The 25,424-nt window shown below is 43.7% G+C and overlaps 1 protein-coding gene across 1 annotated transcript in view; it reads left to right on the top strand.

The window, feature by feature from the left end:
- The window catches only part of AKNAD1 (AKNA domain containing 1), a 56,259-nt gene that overhangs the window by 28,051 nt on the left and 2,784 nt on the right, over positions 1-25,424 (top strand). Inside the window, exons 13-15 of the mRNA XM_038745423.1 lie at positions 1,277-1,399; positions 20,062-20,146; positions 24,104-24,263. Coding sequence (XP_038601351.1) covers positions 1,277-1,399; positions 20,062-20,146; positions 24,104-24,263 — 368 coding nt within the window. The remainder of the gene's footprint in view (positions 1-1,276; positions 1,400-20,061; positions 20,147-24,103; positions 24,264-25,424) is intronic.

Raw genomic sequence — 25,424 nt, 5'->3', positions numbered from 1 at the left:
GTATAGATTTGGGAATCATCTGCTTAGAGGTGGAAGTTGAAGCCATGTGAGTGAATGAGTTCTCCAAGGGAGCGGGTGTAAATGGAGAACAGAAGGGGACCAGAACTGAACCTTGGGAGAGAGAGAAGGAGCCTGCGAAAGAGATTGAGAATGAGAGACTAAAGAAAGATGAGGAGCACCGGGAGAGGACAGTGTCAGTGAAGCCAAGGTTGGAAAATGTTTCAGGAGAAGGGAGTGATCGATGGGACGCTGTTGGTTCATCAATCGTATTTCATCATCAATCGTATTTATTGAGCGCTTACTGTGTGCAGAGCACTGTACTAAGCGCTTGGGAAGTACAAGTTGGCAACATATAGAGACAGTCCCTACCCAACAGTGGGCTCACAGTCTAAAAGGGGGACACATCCCATTGGCCTCCTAAGCCAGGGACTGTGGGTTCGAGTCCCACCTGGGGTGGATTGGGTTTCTCCCTTGTTGGGTAGGTACCGTCTCTATATGTTGCCAACTTGTACTTCCCAAGCGCTTAGTACAGTGCTCTGCACACAGTAAGCGCTCAATAAATACGATTGATTGAATGAATGAATGAATGAATCTCTCCTAGAAGCCACCCTGAAACCACTCCATGCAATGAAACGTCTTCTTGTTATACAGACCCCTGCTCAGGGAAGGGAGTCCAGATAATAATAATAATAATGGCGGTATTTGTTAAGTGCTTACTATGTGCCAAGCACTGTTCTAAGCGCTGGGGTAAACACAAGGTAATCAGGTTGTCCCACGTGGGGCTCACCGTCTTCATCCCCATTTCACAGGAGGTAACTGAGGCACAGAGAAGTTTAAGTGACTTGCCCAAGGTCACACAGCAGACAACAGATAACCAATATAACCAGAAAACAATAATAATAATAGTAATAGTGGTATTTAAGCGCTTACCACGTGCCAGGCACTTTACTAAGCGCAGCAGTAGTTATAAAATAATCGGGTTAGACACCATCCCTGTCCCACGTGGGGCTTACAGTCTCAATCCTCAGTTTACAGATGAGGTAACAGAGGCACAGAGAAGTTCCGTGACTTTCCCAAGATCACACAGCAGATGAGTGGCAGAGCCAGAATTAGAACCCAGCTCCTTCAGACTCCCAGCCCCATGTTCTACCTACTAGACCACACTGCTTCTTCAGAGCATTGGTTACCCATCCAGAAACTCATTTCTGTTTTGTTCCTCAAATTGTACTTCTCCATAGTAGAAGCATAGACCATCTTCCAACCTTTGGTTTTTCAGACGCCGATTCAGGAGACAATGTATTTTCCGATTCCTTCAATGGACCCCAAACGGACGAATTCACAGATTCCAGATGGAGAATACATGAAACACAGAACTCAGGATTTAAAGAACTATCTCGAGGTAAAATCAGTCTACCTAAAGGTTTATGTGAAAGCTTGGTTGGGTGCAGAGACAAACAATTCAGCTCCCATCACCTGTTTTCAGATATTAGCTATGCATAGACCAGCCCAAGCTTGGATTATTTTAACCTTATGATATCTCTGACCTGCAGAAATAAAAACCTCACTTCTGCTTGAAGTGCTCATCTCTAGACTGTAAGGTCTCTGTGGGCAGGTGTGTATGTTTATTGTTATATTGTACTCCCCCAAGCACTTAGTACAGTGCTCTGCACATAGGAAGCGCTCAATAAATGTGACTGAATGAAAGCGTAACAGCATTAGCAAGTCGGACGAGAGTCCCATCCATGGGTTCTAAATCCATACACGGGATGACTAGAAAATATGAGAGCAGAGATTTTATAATATTCATTTCATAGCCGCTGTCCTCTCAACGCAGAGTGAATGGTCCCTTCCCTCCTTCTCCAAAATGACCCTCATGTCCATTAGTAGGGGGATTTAAAAGTGGCTGAGGTTTTAATCTATGTTGTTGGAAGTCCAGCCCATCTTAAAAAAAAAAAAAAAGGAAAAACAGCCAACTCTAAAAAAAGACTTTTGGGCTGTAGACCTAATCCTTTAAGCAGACATAAGGTTTTTGAAAATTAAAACCGGGCATAGTTAGGGAACAGCTACTCTCATCTCTCAAACCAAACTTTCCACACAGCCCCTTCAAAGTGTTTTGCCTCCAGCCTCTTAAAAACGGGCTTGCATCTCTCTAGCATTGCTATGCCCCGTCTCTCTTTGATTCAAAATGTTACTGGGGAGACCTGTCTCTGTAAACCTGATCCCATCCTAGCTATGAATAGCTTCTTTGGCTGCCCACAGCCTTCTCCTCTCCCTCCCATATCTTTTGAATTCTTCTCTCCCAATGCCTATCAATCACAGATTGGTTTCCAGAACTACAGCAAAGCCTATGTTTAGCGTCCTCGAATCTCAAATGAACGGGAACCACCCTCCCGATGTATTTTAAAGGGTAGGTAGCTTTTAGGAGGGGTTTATAATGGCAGGACCTGGGTCGCCTCCACGATACAAATCTAAGCGTCTCTTTTGGAGAACTTTGATTTGCACTTGCTGGTTTATGAGGAATTAGTGTGTGCTCTAAAATGCAGAAAATACCTGTTCTCCCTCCAGTTAGACTGTGACCCTCATGTGGGCCTGGGACTGTGTCTGACCTAATTATCTTGTTTCTATCCCAGTATTTAGTACTGGGATAAATACTGAATCAGTATTGAATCAGTACGTGATTCAATCAATCAATCAATCAATCATATTTATTGAGCGCTTACTGTGTGCAGAGCACTGTACTAAGCGCTTGGGAAGTACAAGCTGGCAACATATAGAGACAGTCCCTACCCAACAGTGGGCTCACATAATAAGTGCTTAACACTTACCATCATCATCATAAATTCTAATCAACAAATCTCCTTCATTGAAGAGAAAAACGACTTAGCTCCTTAACCTCAGAAATCTTTCCAATGTGTTTTTCAGACTTAGAGTGTGGTACTTCTGATTTTTCCAAGTCAGGCAAGTCAAGATCATTCCTATAGACTGTCTGCAGGTACGGTTTCATGTATAAACTTATATTATATATCAATTATATAATTTATATATGTCCTTTGTATTTTAAAAGGACACTGCTGATGTTGAATTCAACCTTGAGGTCCTATGAGACTGTACTTTAAAATGATTAGCAGTGTAATAGGGCATGATTTAACAGAGAAAAAGGGGCGTAAAACTGGTGAAAGAGCTATCTGTACTACTTGCTTGCAGATAAGTGTTGGTGAGGAAGGTTTCCATGGTGGGTAGAGACTGTGCCCCCAGATTAAAGGAGCAGGAAAAAGGCAGAAGAGAGACAATCGATCAATTGATAGTATTTATTGAGCACTTACTGTGTGCAGAGCACTCTACTAAGTGCTTGGGAGAGTACAAAATAACACAAACACACAGATGAGAGGAAGAAATACACCAGTGCCCCTCACCTACATTGTTTCTCCGTCACTCACATATACAGTGGGGCCCATGCTCTTCCCTGTGGAGATCACCAGCCGTGGGGCCTACCCTTTCCCTGCCTTTGATAAGCGGCCTGGATCTTCACCACCCTGCCAAAGCAACATAGCCTAATGGTTAGAGAATGTGCTTGGGAGTCAGAAGGTCACGGGTTCTAATCCCCGCTCTGCCACTTGTCTGTTACAGGGCCTTAGGCAAGTCACTTCACTTCTCTGCGTCTCAGTTAACTCATCTATAAAATGGGGGATGGAGACTGTGAGCCCCACGTGGGACAGAGACTGTGCCCTACCCTATTTGCTTATTATTATTATTATTATTATTATTATTATTATTACAGTGCCTGGCACACAATAAGTGCTTAACAAACACCACAATTATTTTACTATTATTACCCGTCGATCCGGGCAGCAGGGCGGACTCTTCAAGCCTGATCTGGAGCCAGGCTCAGTAGAGCTGAGGAAAGGGTTCACCAGCTGGCCCGTCCTTATCTTGTTTCACTAATAATAAGTTACAAATTCTAATCCGTGCAGCTCCTTCATAAAAGAGAAAAATGATATAATCACAGCCCCTCAACTGCAGAAATCTGTCACCTGTGTTCTTCAGTTTTCAAGTGTTGAACTTTCTATTTTTCTATTGCTAAGCACTTGGGTGGAATCCAGATAATCATATCGGACCCAATCCCTATCCCACTTAAGGCTCACGGTCGAAGAAGGAGGGAGAACAGGTATTTTCTCCCCATTTGGAAGATGATAATAATAATAATAATAATGATGGTATTTGTTAAGCGCTTACTGTGATGAAACGGAGGCCCGGAGTGAAGGTCACACACCAGGCAAGCGGCAGAGCCAGATCTAGAACCCGCATCTTCTGGCTGTCAATCGGTCTGCGCTGTTTCCATTAAGCCACATTCCTGGTTGGAACCAACTGTCCTGTATGCTGTAGGCTGCATATGACCTACTCGATGAACTTGTATCTTCTCCAGTGCTTAGAAGAGTGCTTGGCACATAGTAAGTGCTTAACAAGTACTATTATTATTATTACTTGCATGATATAGAAAATAGAAAGTTCAACACTTGAAAACTGAAGAACACAGGTGACAGATTTCTGCAGTTGAGGGGCTGTGATTATATCATTTTTCTCTTTTATGAAGGAGCTGCACAGATTAGAATTTGTAACGATGCATCATTTTTTAATAACAGTATTGATGGGGGCATTAAATATCCTCATCCAGTTGCATTTCATTCAAGATGATCAGAACACCTAGCTAGAGTCCACATTCACACCTTTCCCCATATTATGATATGTATAAATAATAATGGTATGCAGGCAATCAATCAATCAATCATATTTATTGAGCGCTTACTGTGTGCAGAGCACTGTACTAAGCGCTTGGGAAGTACAAGTTGGCAACATATAGAGGCAGTCCCTACCCAACAGTGGGCTCACAGTCTAAAAGGGGGAAACAGAGAACAAAACCAAACATACTAACAAAATAAAATAAATAGAATAGATATGTACAAGTAAAATAAATAAATAAATAGAGTAATAAATATGTACAAACATATAAGTCCCAAACGGTCTATGTGCTGGGGTAGATATAAAATAATCAGATCTGACAAACACGTTCACTATATCTGGCCAGATTATCCTGTATCTACCCTAATGCTTAATTCAGGGCTTGGCACATCGTAAGCGCTTAACAGATACCACAATTATTATAATTATCATCATCATCAAATAACTATTGAGCATTTGCTGTGCGCTGTACTAAGCGCTTGAGAGAGTACAATATTTCAGAGTTGGTAGACACGTTCCTTACCCACAAGGAGCTTAGGAGAAGCAGCGTGGCTCATTGGAAAGAGCCCGGGCTTTGGAGTCAGAGGTCATGGGTTTGAATCCCGGCTCCGCCACATGTCTGCTGTGTGGCCTTGGGCAAGTCACTTGACTTCTCTGAGCCTCAGTTCCCTCATCTGTAAAGTGGGGATTAAGACTGTGAGCCCCACGTGGGACAACTTGCTCACCTTGTATCCCCCCCAGCGCTTAGAACAGTGCTCTGCACATAGTAAGCGCTTAACAAATGCCATCATTATTATTATTATTATTATTTACGGTCTTATTATTATTTATACAACACTAGTTCCAGCCACAGCTTCTCTTTTAGAAGGTTCTGGAGTGTATTTGTAAATTCATAGGCCAGTGTCATTAGGGCTTTGTGGTCAGAAAACAACTACAGTAAGTAATTTACTCTAGTGATGGTTAGTGATAGTCTATAAGAGATGAAGAAATCCACTCTATGATATTTTAATAGCTCATTAGTAGTCAGCACTTTAAACCTCTTTATACCTCTTTTTCCCCCACAGCTATGCCACATCTGAAGTAGCATACAGAGCACCACAGAAGCCAATCCATAAAGAAAAATGGCAAAGGCAGAATTGGCAATCCACTCAAGTCCCCCCATTAATTAGGACCACCCTCTTTCCCGTGGTTGTCAATAAGTGTACTGCAGCGGGTAACTTTGTGTCAGTAAAAGTGTTTTTACCCAGATAGTGTCCTGAGAGATGAAATTTCATGTTGCGGGCAGAGCCAAGATTCCCCTGGGAAATGGACTGAGGAAAAGGGGGTGATCTCACAATTACAGAAATCAGCTTCTGCGAGACCGATGATTTGAGGGGAAGCCACGACCGTGCAAGGAATTCTGGGCATGGCACAACTTCAGACAGTTTCTATTTACGGGACTCTATTATGGGGGGATTGCAGAGTGAGGCAGAAATTTGATGGAAACTGCCGAATAAAGAACCTGCTGCTGGATCCTCTTGGGCTTTACCCCTTTGATCCCTTCTCCCTGCCCCAAAGAGATGGGCACGGATGGGACAACGGGGCCAGGCTCACAGATGATGGGAATCCTGGGAAGACCACCTTCTTGGGGGAAACTTGTCCACCTCCTACCTTTTGTGTGAATTCATTCATTCATTTAATCGTATTTATTGAGCGCTTACTGTGTGCAGAGCACTGTACTCTTGGGAGAGTACAATATCGCAATAACCAGACACATTCCCTGCCTAGGACCCGTGAAACAAACAGCCTCCCCGTCTCAGATTCTCACCACCTCGGTGTCATCTTTGATTCCTCCGGGGCGTTTCCCACCGTATTCCGTCTTCTACTAAATCCCATTGCTCTCCGCCCTTGCCAGTGCCTGGAAGTCGGGGCCTGGTGAGAAGTGCTCTTGGAGCACTAGTTCTGCTGTTGGAGATCAAAATCGGTAGTATTTATTGAGCTCTTATTCTGGCCAGGGCACTGTATAAGTGCTTGGCTGAGTTCAATCAAGCAATCATTAATATTTCTTGAGCACTTATCTTGTGCAGAGCACTGTAATAAGCACCTGTGCGAGAACAATACAATAGAATTGATAGATATTATCCCTGTCCACAAGGAGCTTGCAGTTTAGAGGTGGACACATTAATTTGAGAGACTGGCACGTGACCTAAGGCACAAAGAGGCCTAAAGAGAGGACTGAAGAACAGAGAAGAAGGCAGCATGGTTTAGGAAGGAAGAAAATATGGTGCCTTCCAACACCAGGATGCATCTTTCCTCTCCATCTGATCAGGCATTTTTCACATGCTTTGCACACGGTAAGCGCTCAATAAATACAATTAATAATTAATAACATAACTTGGGTCAGCCTCCTCTCTGACCTCCATGCCTCCAGCCTCTACCCTCGCCTCTCTCCCATCCAGATTTTAGTCTTCTGTCCGAATCACTCTTCTAAAATGTTCTGTGCCCATCTTCCCACTCCTTAAAAACCTCGTTGCATACTTCCCTTTGCGTAAAGCAGAGAATCTGGACCTTTGGCTTAAAGGTATTCAATCAGCTCTCTTCCTGCTCTCCGATTACATCCCAGCTCGCATGTTTTATTCCTTTTAAGCCAGCGTATTCACTGCTACTTCATTCTCATCTCTCCTAACAATAATATTAATAATGGTATTTGTTAAGTGCTTACTATGTGCAAAGCACTGTTCTAAGCGCTGGGGGGGGATACAAGGTGATGAGGTTGTCCCATGTGGGGCTCACAGTCTTAATCCCCATTTTACAGATGAGGTAATTGAGGCTCAGAGAATTTAAGTGACTTTCTCAAGGTCACACAGCAGACGTGGTAGAGTTGGGATTTGAACCCATGACCTCTGACTCCAAAGCCCGGGCTCTTTCCACTGAGCCACGCTGCCTCTCCTGCATCAGACCTTTTCCCCCTTCCTATCCAACATATCACAGCTCTCTACTCTCTCTCCAGCCAGAATGGTGAGGGGGCAATGATACCTGTGCCCCTGTCCCCAATAGGCCGTGAGCCCCATCAATCAATCAATCGACCATATTTATTGAGTATCTACTCAGAGCACTGTACTAAGTACAAGGGAGAGCATGCTATAACAAAATTATATTTGTAGACACGTCCCCCACCCACAACAAGCTTACAGTCTAGAGGGGGAGACAGAAATTAATATAAGTAAATTATGGTCATACACATAAGAGCTCTGGGGCTGAGGGAGGGGATGAATAAAGGGTGTAAAATCCAAGTGCAAGGGTGACACAGAAAGGAGGGGGAGAAGAGGAAACGCGGGATTAATTGGGGAAGGTCTCTTGGAGGAGAGGTGATTTTAATAAGGCTTTGAAGGTGATAAGAGTGGATGTCCGTTGGCTGTGAAAAAGGGCGGACGCGGGATGTGGGCGACAGGTCCAGCAGCGAGATAGACGAGACCGAAGTACAGTGAGTGGGATGGAATTAAAGGAGCAAAGTGTGCGGGCTGGGCTGTAGTAGGGAATCAAGGAAGTAAGGTAGGAGGGGGCAAGGAGATTATTGAGTTCTTTAAAAGCTAGTCATGGTGAGGAGTTTCTGTTTGATGGGGAGGTGGATGGGCAACCAGTGGAGGTTCTTGAGGAGTGGGGAGATGGAGAATGACAGAGTCTGTGTCCAACCTGCTAAACTTGGATCTCCCCCGTTGCTTAGAACAGAGCTTGACGCATAGTAAGTGCTTAACAAATACCCTAATAAATACGTCAAATAAAAATGAGGCCTGCCCAACTGGCCAGATGTTGGGAAGACTGTGGCCATGGCTATTGCCGTAACTTGGACTGCAGACGGTGTGAAAGTTGGACTCAATCCGTTGTATTTATTGAGAAGCTCGAAACCCTACTCTTGTAGGCACAGTGCCTTGTCTCTCTTGTTGTATACACCGTTGCCCTTTCATTCATTCATTCAATCGTATTTATTGAGCACTTACTGTGTGCAGAGCACTGTACTAAGCAATTGGGAAGTAAAAGTTGGCAACATATAGAGACGGTCAATCAATCAATCAATCAATCATATTTATTGAGCGCTTACTGTGTGCAGAGCACTGTACTGAGCACTTGGGAAGTAAAAGTTGGCAACATATAGAGACGGTCAATCAATCAATCAATCAATCGTATTTATTGAGCGCTTACTGTGTGCAGAGCACTGTACTAAGCGCTTGGGAAGTACAAGTTGGCAACATATAGAGACGGTCCCTACCCAACAGTGGGCTCACAGTCTAGAAATCTGTTCTTCCTTTTATTTAGGCCGTGAACCCTATGTAGGACAGAGATGGTGTCCAACCTGATTATTTATAATAATAATAAAAGGGATTCAGTGAATAAACCCTGAGTGTAATAATAATAGTAATGATGACATTTGTTAAGCACTTACTATGTGCAAAGCACTGTTCCAAGCACTGGGGGGGTACAAAGTGATCAGGTTGTCCCACGTGGGGCTCACAGTCCCAATCCCCATCTTACAGATGAGGTAACTGAGGCCCTTCTCTTTTATGTTATTTTAGGGGTTTCATTGTTTCATCCTTCCTTGGGTGCCTGTCGCCTGCACCCGATCCTCTCCCTCATTTTTAGGTTATGAGCCCCTTGAGGGCCAGGGAACATGTCTAATTTTTGACTATGTATTTTTCCCCCATTCTTTGTACAGTACCCTGTACAAAGTCACTTCATAAATTCCATTACTACTACCACTACTACTTCTATTCTCCCCTTCTTCAAAGCCCTTCTGAAATCATCTCTCTTCCAGGAAGCCTTCCCTGATTAATTTCTAAATCTCCCACTTGATAACCCCCAATCACTTCACTTCCATGCCATCAAAAAACTTAAATACTCATTACCTTTTAGACGGTGAGCCCATTGTTGGGTAGGGACTGTCTCTATATGTTGCCAACTTGTCCTTCCCAAGCGCTTAGTACAGTGCTCTGCACACAGTAAGCGCTCAATAAATACGATTGATGATGATGATTACCCCCATAGTCTTTATGCATATGTCTCATATAACCTACTGCTTCCTGTAATTCATTCAGTCATGTATTGAGCGCTTACTGTGTGCAAAGCACTGTAATAATAATGCTGATGGCATTTATTAAGCACTTACTATGTGCTGTTCTAAGCACTGGGGAAGTTACAAGGTGATCAGGTTGTCCTATGGAGGATCTCACAGTCTTAATCCCCATTTTACAGATGAGGGAACTGAGGCACAGAGAAGTGAAGTGACTTGCCCAAAGTCACACAGCAGGCAATTGGCAGACCTGGGATTTGAACCCATGACCTTTGATTCCAAAGCCCGGGCTCTTTCCACTGAGCCACGCTGCTTCTCACTAAGCTCTTGGGAGAGTACAATGTAACAATAAACGGGCATATTCCCTGTAATTTATTTTAGTGTCTGTCTAGATTGTAAAATCTATGAGGGCTGGATTTTCTGAGAATTTACCGTGTGCAGTACACTGAAGTAAGTACAGTACAGTTGGTGGACATGAACCCTGCCCCGTGGAGTTTACAGTCTACAGGATATATACTACTTCTAATGTACTCTCGTAAGCACTTAGTAAGAGGTCTACACGCAGTAGGTGCTCAATAAATATCGACTGATTGATCTGTGAGTGAGAGATGGAAGGGAACATCAAGAGAGGGAAGGAGAGTGTGAATAAGTGCTTTTAAGAGGCAAATGGCAATGCAGTCAGATGCATAGCAAGAGGGAGTGGATTTAGACAGCAGGTGGAATACTTTCCTAGAGAAACAGCTGGGAAGGAGAACCAATCAATGGTATTTTCTGAGCGCCTACTATGTGCAAAGTACTATAATAATAATAATAGCATTTGTTAAGCACTTACTATGTGCCAAGCACCATTCTAAGCGCTGGGGTAGATACAAGGTTATCAGGTTGTCCCACGGGGGGGCTCAAAGTCTTATTCCCCATTTTACAAATGAGGGAACTAAAGCACAGAGAAGTTAAGTGACATGCCGAAAGTCACGCAGCAGACAAGTGGCGGAGCCAGGATTAGAACCTACAACCTCTGACTCCCAACCCCGGGCTCTTTCCACTAAGCCGCGCCGCTTTTCTAGACTTCCAGACTGTGAGCCCACTGTTGGGTAGGGACTATCGCTATATGTTGCCACCTTGTACTTCCCAAGCGCTTAGACCAGTGCTCTGCACACAGTAAGCGCTCAGTAAATATGACTGATTGATTGATTTTCTGTACTAATAGCTTGGGAGAGTACAATACAAAAAATTAGTGGACACGTTCTCTGCACATAACGAGCTTATGGTCTAATGGGAGAAGAAAGGGGAGTAGGAGGTAGTAGCATGGTTAGGTCTTAGAAGTTCTTGGGAAAATTAGGAAGACTTATTTTACCATCGAAGTAATTGGTGGTATAAAGGGGTTAAGGGGATATGAGGCTGTTAAAGGTTTGGCATAATTGGAAAGGACTGGGGAGCTAAAAGGAGTTGAATTATGGCCGGTCACAATAAATTGGAAGTGGAAGAAGTTGGCCCGGAGCCAGGATTTCCAAGAGCAGCATTCCTCTGCACGAATGTAGGATCCATGGACGTGATCTGTGAGATGACCGATCATCATCATCATCATCATCAATTGTATTTATTGAGCACTTACTGTGTGCAGAGCACTGTACTAAGTGCTTGGGAAGCACAAGTTGGCAACATCTAGAGACAGTCCCTACCCAACAGTGGGCTCACAGTCTAAAAGGGGGAGACAGAGAACAAAACCAAACATACCAACAAAATAAAATAAATAGAATAGACATGTACAAGTAAAATAAATAAATAAATAAATAGAGTAATAAATATGTACACACATATATACACATATACAGGTGCTGTGGGGAAGGGCATTCCAGGCCCGGGGAATGACGTGGGCCGGGGGTCGACGGTGGGACAGGCGAGAACGAGGTACGGTGAGGAGATTAGCGGCAGAGGAGCGGAGGGTGCGGGCTGGGCTGGAGAAGGAGAGACGGGAGGTGAGGTAGGAGGGGGCGAGGGGATGGGCAGCCTTGAAGCCCAGGGTGAGGAGTTTCTGCCTGATGCGCAGATTGATTGGTAGCCACTGGAGATTTTTGAGGAGGGGAGTAATATGCCCAGAGCGTTTCTGGACAAAGACAATCCGGGCAGCAGCATGAAGTATGGATTGAAGTGGGGAGAGACACGAGGATGGGAGATCAGAGAGAAGGCTGATGCAGTAGTCCAGACGGGATAGGATGAGAGCTTGAATGAGCAGGGTAGCGGTTGGGATGGAGAGGAAAGGGCGGATCTTGGCAATCTTGGATCCACGGCTGGGGACTGGTCGTGTGAGAGTGAGTTGAGTTATTGAGTTGAGTTTGGTGGCAAGGGCGTGAAGTTGAAGAGTTGAAGTCATGTTCTTTAGCGTATTATTGTTTATTGCTCTATTGTACTCTCCCAAGCACTTAGTACAGTGCTCTGCCCATGGTAAGTGCTCAATAAGTATGATTGACTGACGGACTGACTAGCATAAAGGGAAGGGAGGATTGGTGGGAACTTCAGGAGGTGGCGAAAGCGGGCGACAGGTAGAGTGAGTGGGTCAGTGCCTGGAGGAGAGGAGAGAATCTTTGGGCAGGGATTCATTCAGTTCTTTCAGTTGTATTTATGAAGTGCTTACTGTGTGCAGAGCACTGTACTAAGTGCTTGGGGGAGTGCAATAGAACAGTAAACAGACACATTCCCTGTCCACCATGAACGTACAGTCAAAGGAATAATGGCATTTGTTAAGCACTTACTATGTGCCTCTCCTTCCTCCTTCCTCTCCCCCTTGTCCCCCTCTTCATCCCCCCATCTTACCTCCTTCCCTTCCCCACAGCACCTGTATATATGGATATATGTTTGTACATATTTATTACTCTATTTATTTATTTTACTTGTACATATCTATTCTATTTATTTTATTTTGTTAGGATGTTTGGTTTTGTTCTCTGTCTCCCCCTTTTAGACTGTGAGCCCACTATTGGGTAGGGACTGTCTCTATAGGTTGCCAACTTGTACTTCCCAAGCGCTTAGTCCAGTGCTCTGCACACAGTAAGTGCTCAATAAATACGATTGATGATGATGATGATGATGTGCCAGGAACTGTACTAAGTGCTGGGGTAGATGCAAGCGAATCAGGTTGGACACAGTCCTTGCCCCGCAGAGGGCTCACAATCCTCATTTTATAGACGAGGGAACTGAGGCCCAGAGAAGTGAAGTGATTCGCCCAAGGCCACACAACAGACAATAATAATAATGGTATTTATTAAGGGCTTACTATGTGCAAAGCACTGTTCTAAGCGCTGGGGAGGTTACAAGGTGATCAGATTGTCCCACGGGGGGCTCACAGTCTTCATCCCCATTTTACAGATGAGGTAACTAAGGCCCAGAGAAGTGAAGTGACTCGCCCAAGGCCGCACAACAGACAATAATAATAATGGTATTTATTTAGTGCTTACTATGTGCAAAGCACTGTTCTAAGCGGTAGGGAGGTTACAAGGTGCTCAGGTTGTCCCACGGGGGGCTCACAGTCTTAATCCCCATTTTACAGATGAGGTAACTAAGGCCCAGAGAAGTTAAGTGACTTTTCCAAAGTCACCCAGCTGACAAGTAGTGGAGCAGGGATTTGAACCCGTGACCTCTGACTTCAAAGCCCGGCCTCTTTCCACTGAGCCACGCTGCTTCTCTGTAAGACAAGTGGCCTGACTCCTGGGCCCATACTCGATCCACCAATCAATCATCAATCAATCGTATTTATTGAGCTCTTACTGTGTGCAGAGCACTGTACTAAGCGCTTGGGAAGTACAAGTTGGCAACATATGGCCACCAGGCCATGGGTTACAGTTCAGAAGCTTATGATTGGGTAGTGGTAGAACCACGTCTTGGTGATAAGTGAAGAGGAAGAGACGGCCAGGAATCGGTCTATGATCAGTAGAAATTTTTCAGACCATAGTAAGACTGGGGGATAAGAATGAAATGTAAGACAAGTATTTTAGGAGATAGAAGATTTGGGGGAGAAGCTGCAGAAAACGGGTGTGAAGGGAAAGAGGGGAAAGGTGTGGAACTCCTAGAGTCATAGGATGGCTAGGATATTTCCTCTGATGAAAGGCAAATCACTCACTCATTCTTTATTTATTCATTATTTATTTATTTATTTGTTTGTTTGTTTGTTTGTTTGTTTGTTTATTTATTTATTTTACTTGTACATATCTATTCTATTTATTTTATTCTGTTAGTATGTTTGGTTTTGTTCTCTGTCTCCCCCTTTTAGACTGTGAGCCCACTGTTGGGTAGGGGCTGTCTCTATATGTTGCCAACCTGTACTTCCCAAGCGCTTAGTACAGTGCTCTGCACACAGTAAGCGCTCAATAAATACGATTGATGATGATGATGATGATTCTTTCAAATGTATTAAGTGCTTACTGTGTGCAGAGCACTCTACTAAGCACTTGGGAAAATACACTGCAACAATACACACAGTGACATTCCCTGCCCACAACAAGCTCACAGTCTAGAGTCGGGGAGACAGACATCAATCCAAATAAATGTAATTACAGATATATGCATAAGTGCTTTGGGGCTGAAGCATATGCATACCTGTATATATGTATATATGTTTGTACGTATTTATTTCTCTATTTATTTATTTTACTTGTACATATCAATTCTATTTATTTTATTCTGTTAGTATGTTTGGTTTTGTTCTCTGTCTCCCCCTTTTAGACTGTGAGCCCACTGTTGGGTAGGGACTGTCTCTATGTGTTGCCAATTTGTACATCCCAAGCGCTTAGTACAGTGCTCTGCACACAGTCAGCGCTCAATAAATACGATTGATGATGTTGATGATGATGATGATTCTTTCAAACGTATTTATTAAGGGCTTACTGTGTGCAGAGCACTCTACTAAGCACTTGGGAAAATACACTGCAACAATACACACACTGACATTCCCTGCCCACAACAAGCTCGCAGTCTAGAGTCGGGGAGACAGACATCAATCCAAATAAATGTAATTACAGACATATGCATAAGTGCTTTGGGGCTGAAGCATATGCATACCTGTATATATGTATATATGTTTGTACATATTCATTACCCTATTTATTTATTTATTTTACTTGTACATATCTATTCTATTTATTTTATTCTGTTAGTATGTTTGGTTTTGTTCTCCGTCTTCCCCTTTCAGACTGTGAGCCCACTGTTGGGGAGGGACTGTCTCTATATGTTGCCAATTTGTACTTCCCAAACGCTTAGTACAGTGCTCTGCACATAGTAAGCGCTCAATAAATACGATTGATGATCAATCCAAATAAATGTAATTACAGATATATGCATAAGTGCTTTGGGGCTGAAGCATATGCATACCTGTATATATGTATATATGTTTGTACATATTTATTACTCTATTTATTTATTTTACTTGTACATATCTATTCTATTTTTATTCTGTTAGTATGTTTGGTTTTGTTCTCTGTCTCCTCCTTTTAGACTGTGAGCCCACTATTGGGTAGGGACTGTCTCTATATGTTGCCAATTCGTACTTCCCAAGCGCTTAGTACAGTGCTCTGCACATAGTCAGTGCTCAATAAATACGATTGATGATGATGATGATGATGATTCTTTCAAACGTATTAAGTGCTTACTGTGTGCAGAGCACTCTACTAAGCACTTGGGAAAATACACTGCAACAATACACACAGTGACATTCCCTGCCCACAACAAGCTCACAGTCTAGAGTCGGGGAGACAGACATCAATCCAAATAAATGTAATTACAGATATATGCATAAGTGCTTTGGGGCTGAAGCATATGCATACCTGTATATATGTATATATGTTTGTACATATTTATTACTCTATTCATTTATTTTACTTGTACATATCTATTCTATTTATTTTATTCTGTTAGTATGTTTGGTTTTGTTCTCTGTCTCCCCCTTTTAGACTGTGAGCCCACTGTTGGGTAGGGACTGTCTCTATATGTTGCCAATTTGTACTTCCCAAGTGCTTAGTACAGTGCTCTGCACATAGTAAGCGCTCAATAAATACGATTGATGATGATGATGATGATTCTTTCAAACGTATTAAGTGCTTACTGTGTGCAGAGCACTCTGCTAAGCACTTGGGAAAATACACTGCAACAATACACAGTGACAGTCCCTGCCCACAACAAGCTCACAGTCTAGAGTCGGGGAGACAGACATCAATCCAAATAAATGTAATTACAGATATATGCATAAGTGCTTTGGGGCTGAAGCATATGCATACCTGTATATATGTATATATGTTTGTACATATTTATTACTCTATTTATTTTACTTATACATGTCTATTCTATTTATTTTATTCTGTTAGTATGTTTGGTTTTGTTCTCTGTCTCCCCCTTTTAGACTGTGAGCCCACTGTTGGGTAGGGACTGTCTCTATATGTTGTCAATTTGTACTTCCCAATCGCTTAGTACAGTGCTCTGCACATAGTAAGCGCTCAATAAATACGATTGATGATCAATCCAAATAAATGTAATTACAGATATATGCATAAGTGCTTTGGGGCTGTAGCATATGCACACCTGTATATATGTATATATGTTTGTACATATTTATTACTCTATTTATTTTACTTGTACATATCTATTCTATTTATTTTATTCTGTTAGTATGTTTGGTTTTGTTCTCTATCTCCCCCTTTTAGACTGTGAGCCCACTGTTGGGTAGGGACTGTCTCTATATGTTGCCAACTCGTACTTCCCAAGCGCTTAGTACAGTGCTCTGCACATAGTAAGCGCTCAATAAATACGATTGATGATGATGATGATGATGATGATTCTTTCAAATGTATTTATTAAGTGCTTACTGTGTGCAGAACACTCTACTAAGCACTTGGGAAAATACACTGCAACAATACACAGTGACATTCCCTGCCCACAACAAGCTCACAGTCTAGAGTCGGGGAGACAGACATCAATCCAAATAAATGTAATTACAGATATATGCGTAAGTGCTTTGGGGCTGAAGCATATGCATACCTGTATATATGTTTGTACATATTTATTACTCTATTTATTTTACTTGTACATATCTATTCTGTTTTGTTAGTATGTTTGGTTTTGTTCTCTGTCTCCCCCTTTTAGACTGTGAGCCCACTGTTGGGTAAGGACCGTCTCTATATGTTGCCAATTTGTACTTCCCAAGTGCTTAGTACAGTGCTCTGCACATAGTAAGCGCTCAATAAATACGATTGATGATGATGATGAAGGAAGGGGAGGGGAAAGGGAATAAGTCAGGGTGACCCAGAAGGGCGTCGGAGATGAGGAGAAGTGGGGCTTAGTCTGGGAAGGCCTCTTGGAGGAGATGTACACAGTGAGCGCTCAATAAATACGATTGAATGAATGAATGTGCCTTCAATAAGAGGGGGGAGAGTGATTATCTGTTGGATTTGAGGAGGGAGGGTGTCCCGGGCCAGAGGCAGAAAGTTGGCCAGGAGTCAGCGGCCTGCCACTGCTAACTTGGCAAATCAAAGCTTCGTTGGCACTAACGCTCTGGGCATATCACTCCCCTCCTCAAAAATCTCCAGTGGCTACCAATCAACCTACGCATCAGGCAGAAACTCCTCACCCTGGGCTTCAAGGCTGTCCATCCATCCCCTGGCCCCCTCCTACCTCACCTCCCTTCTCTCCTTCTACTGCCCAGCCCACACCCTCCGCTCCTCTGCCACTAATCTCCTCACCGTTAGGCCTCATTCTCGCCTGTCCCGCCGTCGACCCCCGGCCCACATCCTCCCCCGGGCCCGGAATGCCCTCCCTCTGCCCATCCGCCAAGCTAGCTCTCTTCCTCCCTTCAAGGCCCTGCTGAGAGCTCACCTCCTCCAGGAGGCCTTCCCAGACTGAGCCCCTTCCTTCCTCTCCCCCTCGTCCCCCCTCCATCCCCCCCATCTTACCTCCTTCCCTTCCCCACAGCACCTGTATATATGTACATATGTTTGTACGCATTTATTACTCTTTATTTATTTATTTATTTATTTTACTTGTACCTATCTATTCTATTTATTTTATTTTGTTAGTATGTTTGGTTTTGTTCTCTGTTTCCCCCTTTTAGACTGTGAGCCCACTGTTGGGTAGGGACCGTCTCTATAGGTTGCCAACTTGTACTTCCCAAGCGCTTAGTACAGTGCTCTGCACATAGTAAGCGCTCAATAAATACGATTGATGGTTGATGATGATGATGACTAACCACCGAGTGGGAAAATGCGGTCAGGAAAAACAATCAGACGTGTAGTTAGAGAGTCGGGGCAAGCGAAGTGTGGAAGAGGCAGACTGGAAGAAAAGAAGATAAGAAAGTGAGATGTCGGAATAGTGAGTAGAAGAAGACAAAGCTGAAACTGATTCCTTCCCGTTTTCTCACCACTCCACCTTCTTTTTTCCAATTCATTCAATCGCATTTATTTAGCACTTACTGTGTGCAGTGCACTGTACTAAGCGCAATGGTACTTGTTAAGCACTTTATCATCATCAATCGTATTTATTGAGCGCTTACCGTGTGCGGAGCACCGGACTAAGCGCTTGGGAAGTACAAGTTGGCAACATAGAGAGGCGGTCCCTACCCAACAGTGGGCTCACTTTATGTATCGGGTAGCGTTATAAGCACCAAGGAAGATACAAGTTTATCAGGTTGGACACAGTCCCTCTACCACATGGGGTAGCATGTGGTAGAGAAGCCACGTGGCTCAGTGGAAAAGAGCCCGGGCTTTGGAGTCAGAGGTCATGGGTTCAAATCCTGGCTCCGCCAATTGTCAGCTGTGTGACTTTGGGCAAGTCACCTCACTTCTCCGGGCCTCAGTTACCTCATCTGTAAAGTGGGGATGAAGACTGTGAGCCCCCCGTGGGACAACCTGATCACCTTGTAACTTCCCCAGCGCTTAGAACAGTGCTTTGCACATAGTAAGCGCTTAATAAATGCCATTATTATTATTATTATTATTGTTATAGGCATCACTTCCAATATCAGAAGTAGCGTGGCTCAGCGGGAAGCGCCCGGGCTTGGGAGTCAGAGGTCGCGGGTTCTAATCCCTGCTCCGCCACTTGTCAGCTGTGTGACTTTGGACAAGTCACCTCACTTCTCTCTGCGCCTCAGTTCCCTCATCTGGAAAATGGGGATTGACTGCGAGCCCCCTGTGGGACAACCTGATCATCCTGTAACCTCCCCAGTGCTTAGAACGGTGCTTTGCACATAGGAAGAGCTTAATAAATGCCATTATTATTATTATTACGGGTTCTAATCCCGGCTCCGCCACTTGTCAGCTGGGTGACTTTGGACAAGTCACTTAACTTCTCTGGGCCTCAGTTACCTCATCTGTAAAATGGGGATTAAGACTGTGAGCCCCCCGTGGGACAACCTGATCACCTTGTAACCTTCCCAGCACTTAGAACAGTGCTTTGCATGTAGTAAGTGCTTAATAAATGACATCATTATTCCATTTTTTAAGCGTTTAGTACAGTGCTCTGCACACAGTAAGCGCTCAATAAATACGATTGATGATGATGATGGGGCTCACAGTCTAAATTGGAGGGAGGAGGATTCAAATCTCATTTTCCAGATGAAATAACTGAGGCACAGAGAGGTTGAGTGACCCGACTAGGGTCACACAGCAACAGTTGGGAGATCTGGGAGTAGAACCCGGGTCCTCTGACACCCAAGCCCGTGCTCTTACTACAAGGCCACGCTGCTTCCAATTCCCCATTCCCACGCACTCTGTCTGTCTTCTTCTACTCCAAAGTTATGTTCATCATCATCAATCGTATTTATTGAGCGCTTACTATGTGCAGAGCACTGTACTAAGCGCTTAGCACTGTACTAAGCGCTTACTCTTTCTCATCTTCACACCTCCATTCTCTGGATGAGATTGGCCTCCATTTACCGTTAAAGTTGGGGGGAATATCGTTGGATGTAAAGAAGCAGCGTGGCTCAGTGGAAAGGGCCCGGGCTTTGGAGTAAGAGGTCATGGGTTCGAATCCCGACTCCACCATATGACTGCTGTGTGACCTTGGGCAAGTCACTTAACTTCTCTGAGCCTCAGTTCCCTCATCTGTAAAAATGGGGATTAAGATTGTGAGCCCCGCATGGGGCAACTTGATCACCTTCTATCCCCCCAGCGCTTAGAACAGTGCTCTGCACATAGTAAGCGCTTAACAAATGCCATCATCATCATTATTATTATTATTATTATTATTTGCATCTGACGAAAACCTCGTATCAGAGACTCTGAATCTAATTAAAACTAACATCTCAGCTTGTTCCCAGCGGAAAAGAATTGGTTTCCCCAAAACGTGTTCAAAAAAGCCCCGAGACCAGTGTGAACCTATAGTCTCTGGAAGGTGAGTGATATTTAGGTATTATTACAGAAAATTGGGATTGTACTGTGTGTTTGTAGATTAATTGGTCCCCACAGCACCTGTATATAGAGATATATGTATATGGATATATATAGATATACATCTATATCTATATACAGATATATAGATAGATATAGATATACATCTATATCTATATATAGATAGATGTAGATATACATCTATATCTATATATAGATATATAGATAGAGATCTATATAGATATCTATCTATATATCTATATAGTTATATATAGATCTATATCTATATATAGATATATAGATATATATGTTTGTACATATTTATTACTCTATTTATCTTACTTGTACATATCTATTCTATTTATTTTATTTTGTTAGTATGAGCCCACTGTTGGGTAGGGACCGTCTCTATATGTTGCCAACTTGTACTTCCCAAGCGCTTAGTACAGTGCTCTGCACACAGTAAGCACTCAATAAATACGATTGATGATGATGATGACGTTTGGTTTTGTTGCCTGTCTCCTCCTTCTAGACTGTGAGCCCACTGTTGGGTAGGGACTGTCTCTATATGTTGCCAACTTGTACTTCCCAAGCGCTTAGTCCAGTGCTCTGCACACAGTAAGCGCTCAATAAATACGATTGATTGATTGAATGATTGATTATACAAAATCTGTAATAGAGGGAAACTGAGGCACATGAAAAACAGCATGGCCTAGTAGAAAGAGCACAGGAGTCAGAAGGATGTAGGTTCTAATCCTCGCTCCGCCACTTGTCGGCTGCACGACCTCAGTCAAGCCACTTCACTTCTCTGCGCCTCAGTTACCTCATCTGTGAAACGGGGATTAAAGCCATGAGCCTCATGTGGGACAGGGACTGTGTCCCCCCTAATTTTTTTTTAATGGCATTTATTAAGCGCTTACTATATGCAAAGCACTGTTCTAAGCACTGAGCACTGTTCTAAGCGCTGATTAGCTTGTATTAGCGTGTCTCAGTGGAAAGAGCACGGGCTTTGGAGTCAGGGGTCATGTGTTCTAATCCTGTCTCCGCCACATGTCTGCTGTGTGACCTTGGACAAGTCACTTTTTTTTTAATGGCATTTATTAAGCGCTTACTATGTGCAAAGCACTGTTCTAAGCACTGGAGAGGTTACAAGACGATCAGGTTGTCCCACGCGGGGGCTCACAGTCTTCATCCTCATTTTACAGATGAGGTAACTGAGGCCCAGAGAAGTTAAGTGACTTGCCCAAAGTCACACAGCTAATTGGCGGAGCCGGGATTGACTGACGACCTCAGTCAAGTCAAGTCACTTAACTTCTCTGAGCCTCAGTTCCCTCATCTGCAAAATGGGGATTAAGACTGGGAGCCCCACGTGGGACAACCCGATCACCTCGTATCCCTCCAGCGCTTAGAACAGTGCTTCACACATAGTAAGCGCTTAACAAAGACCGTCATTCATTCATTCATTCAATAGTATTTATTGAGCGCTTACTGTGTGCAGAGCACTGTACTAAGCGCTTGGAAAGTACAATTTGGCAACATTATTATTATTATCATCCACCCCAGTGCCAACTTGTACTTCCCAAGCGCTTAATACAGTGCTCTGCACACAGTAAGCGCTCAATAAATATGATTGATTGATTGACTGATTGATTGGAACATAGTAAGCACTTCACAAATGCCATTAAACAAAGTGAGAAAGTCAGAGGGACTAGTAACAGGATTCAATTTAGCAACCAAATCCAGAGCTGAGTATTTCCAGACTAAGCAGCGTGGCTCAATGGAAAGAGCCCGGGCTTTGGAGTCAGAGGTCATGGGTTCAAATCCCAGCTCCGTCAGCTGTGTGACTTTGGGCAAGTCACTTCACTTCTCTGGGCCTCAGTTACCTCACCTGTAAAATGGGGATGAAGACTGTGAGCCCCCCCGTGGGACAACCTAATCACCTTGTAACCTCCCCAGCGCTTAGAACAGTGCTTTGCAAATAGTAAGCGCTTAATAAATGCCATTATTATTATTATTATTATCTAAGGCTTGGGTAGGGAAGGGATGGGGAGGGGAGTAAATAGTAGCAGGAGCGGACGATGAAACAATAGGTCGCTGGTGGCAGAAGCAGCGACGCGAGCAGCCGACGTGAGCCGTTTTCTTCCCCTTGGTTTTCGCCGTCTATGAGCCTCAGAAAGCACAAATTTGTCCGCCCTGATACTATGGATTTGGCCGGTAGCGTGGCTTAGTATTCGTCAGAGAAGTTATATCTTTAACCAGATCTTGGATTATTATCGCTATTATTATTATGATTTCCAGCCCATAAGGTCTGCATGGATGCAATTAGCAATGATTTCGGAACTCAACATCTCATCTTCAGGTGTCTGGAGAATGAGAATTTCATTCCAGAGAAGAAGTACGCCCTGGAGAAGCAGCCTGGCCTAGTGGCCTGGGGGTGATCTGAGTTCTAATCTTGGCTCCATCGCTTGTCTCTGACCCTTGGACAAGTTAATAATAATACTCTAATGTTACTCTATTTATTTGTTTATTTTACTTGTACCTATCTATTCTATTTATTTTATTTTGTTAGTATGTTTGGTTTTGTTCTCTGTCTCCCCCTTTTAGACTGTGAGCCCGCCGTTGGGTAGGGACTGTCTCTAGATGTTGCCAACTTGGACTTCCCAAGCGCTTAGTACAGTGCTCTGCACACAGAAGGCGCTCAATAAATACGATTGATGATGATGATGATGATGATAATAATGATGGCATTTGTTAAGCGCTTACTATGAGCAAAGCACTGTTCTAAGCGCTGGGGGGATACAATGTGATCAAGTTGTCCCACGTGGGGCTCACCGTCTTCATCCCCATTTTTACAGATGAGGGGACTGAGGCTCAGAGAAGTGAAGTGACTTGCCCAAGGTCGCACAGCAGACTTGTGGTGGAGTCGGGATTCGAACCCATGACGTCTGACTCCAAAGCCCGGGCTCTTTCCACTGAGCCACGCTGCTTAACTTCTCTGTGCCTCAGTTACTGCAACTGTAAAATGAGGCTGTAAGCCCCGTGTGGGACATGGATTGGGTCCAGTCCGATTAGCTTAATAATAATAATAATAATAATAATAATAATAATAATAATGGCATTTATTAAGCACTTACTATGTGCACAGCACTGTTCTAAGCGCTGGTATCTACTCCATAATAATAATAATAATAATAATAATGGCATTTATTAAGCGCTTACTATGTGCACAGCACTGTTCTAAGCGCTGGTATCTACTCCAGCACTTAGTACAGTGCCTGACACATAGTAAGCGCTTAACAAATACAATAAAAAAACTATATCCCAAATTTCACATCAATACAATCATTGAAGACCAAGGGGGTGGAAAATGATGTTGCTTAGCGCTGGGCTTTTAGACTGTGAGCCCACTGTTGGGTAGGGACTGTCTCTATGTGTTGCCAATTTGTACTTCCCAAGCGCTTAGTACAGTGCTCTGCACATAGTAAGCACTCAATAAATACGATTGATGATGATGATGATGGGCAGATAATTTTGCTAAAAATGCATATAATTAAGCAGGTTCAACTTCAGAGTGGTACTACTCTCCTCAATAAGAAATACAGGTTTAAAGGAAACCAATTGTTTTCTACCAGCCTACTTCTCTACATAAATCCCGCGTCTCTACTTTGAAAAAATTAAATCTGGGGTGAATGCAGTAGGTGGAAACAAGTCCTTTGAGACAAAGAAAAAAAAAGATGGGAATTCCCACAGAGCTACTCTTTCAGCCCCTTTTCTGAAATTTTGGTTTTCTGAAGCTTATTAAATTTCAGTAAATTTGTCACTCCAATAGCATATATCTTGTTTCGACTACAGGACACAATAACATTCTGAGCCAGAATTACTCTATTTATAGAACTAGCACGTATTGCTTAAAGTGGGATTTTTTTTTTTTTTCGCCCAGAAATCTTATTTTTCTCTCCAGGCCCCATGTATTGCTTTCCAGATCAAATTTAAGGCCTCCCAAGACCCTTTCTACAGAGGGCTGTGACCCCGTTTCATTCTCACCCCACTATTCATCTCGAATGTCTTCAGGAAGCAGTTTCCAATGCAGGAGAAGGAGCGCAACGAAGCGTAATTCAGAGGTGAGCTTTAAATAAAACATAAATGTCTGACCGGGTTTATCAGAGAAGCAGCTTGGCTCCTTGGAAAGAGCCCGGGCTTTGGAGTCAGAGGTCGTGGGTTCAAATCCTGGCTCCGCCAATTGTCAGCTGTGTGACTTCACTTCTCTGGGCCTCAGTTCCCTTATCTGTAAAATGGGGATGAAGACTGTGAGCCCCAAGTGGGCCAACCTCATCACCTTGTGTCCTCCCCAGCGCTTAGAACAGTGCTTTGCACATAGTAAGTGCTTAACAATTGCCATTATTATTATTATCTTTTTTAGAGATATGTGATGGATTTTGATGTATATTAGTGGTGATATCTTGTCTTTGTCCAGATTTGCCTTCTCCCCCAACGGCCTTTCTCCTTCGTGCCCTCCCATCCCGCCCCCGAGACCTCCTCTCTTTCCCGTCCCTTCTTTCCTCACCCCCAAACTGTCGGACTCCATAGAAGGTCATGGGTTCTAATCCCGGCCCTGCCACTTGTCTGCTGTGTGACCTTAGGCAAGTCACTTCACTTCTCTGGGCCTCAGTTATGTGGAAAACGGGGATTGTGACTGGGAGCCCCACGTGGGACAGGGACCGCGTCCAACCCAATTTGCTCGTGCTTAATACAGTGTGAGTGCTTAGTGGCACATGGTGAGCGCTTAACAAATACCATGATTATTATTATTATTATCATCTCGGGGGAGATGGGTTCAAGTGCGCACGCCAGCAAAAGGCTACGTTTCCTGACAGCCCCTTCCGCCTTCATTACTAGGGTCCCTGCATCCTTCCTCCGAGATGTCCAGGGCCAGACACACGTTGGCAGACACACGGGGAGAAGGTGGCCCTGACACCTCAAGCGCTTAGTACAGTGCTCTGCACATAGCAAGCGCTCAATAAATACGATTGATGATGATGATGACACGAGGCGCCTACACGTCCCCATATAAACAACACGTGCTAAAGGGCCACGTCCTCCTCACTGTAATGCTGAACCCGACAGCAATCCAACAAATTTAAATACTCAGACACCGCCGCAGTCATTCTTAAAGGGAATGCTAAATAGAAACATTACAGAGGAGATAATAATAATAATAACAATGGCATTTATTAAGCGCTTACTATGCGCAAAGCACTATTCTAAGCACTGGGGGGGATACA

Source organism: Tachyglossus aculeatus, chromosome 4, assembly GCF_015852505.1.
Source record: "Tachyglossus aculeatus isolate mTacAcu1 chromosome 4, mTacAcu1.pri, whole genome shotgun sequence".
NCBI classification, from domain to species: domain Eukaryota; kingdom Metazoa; phylum Chordata; class Mammalia; order Monotremata; family Tachyglossidae; genus Tachyglossus; species Tachyglossus aculeatus.
This window is presented reverse-complemented; position numbering and strand designations above follow the sequence as displayed.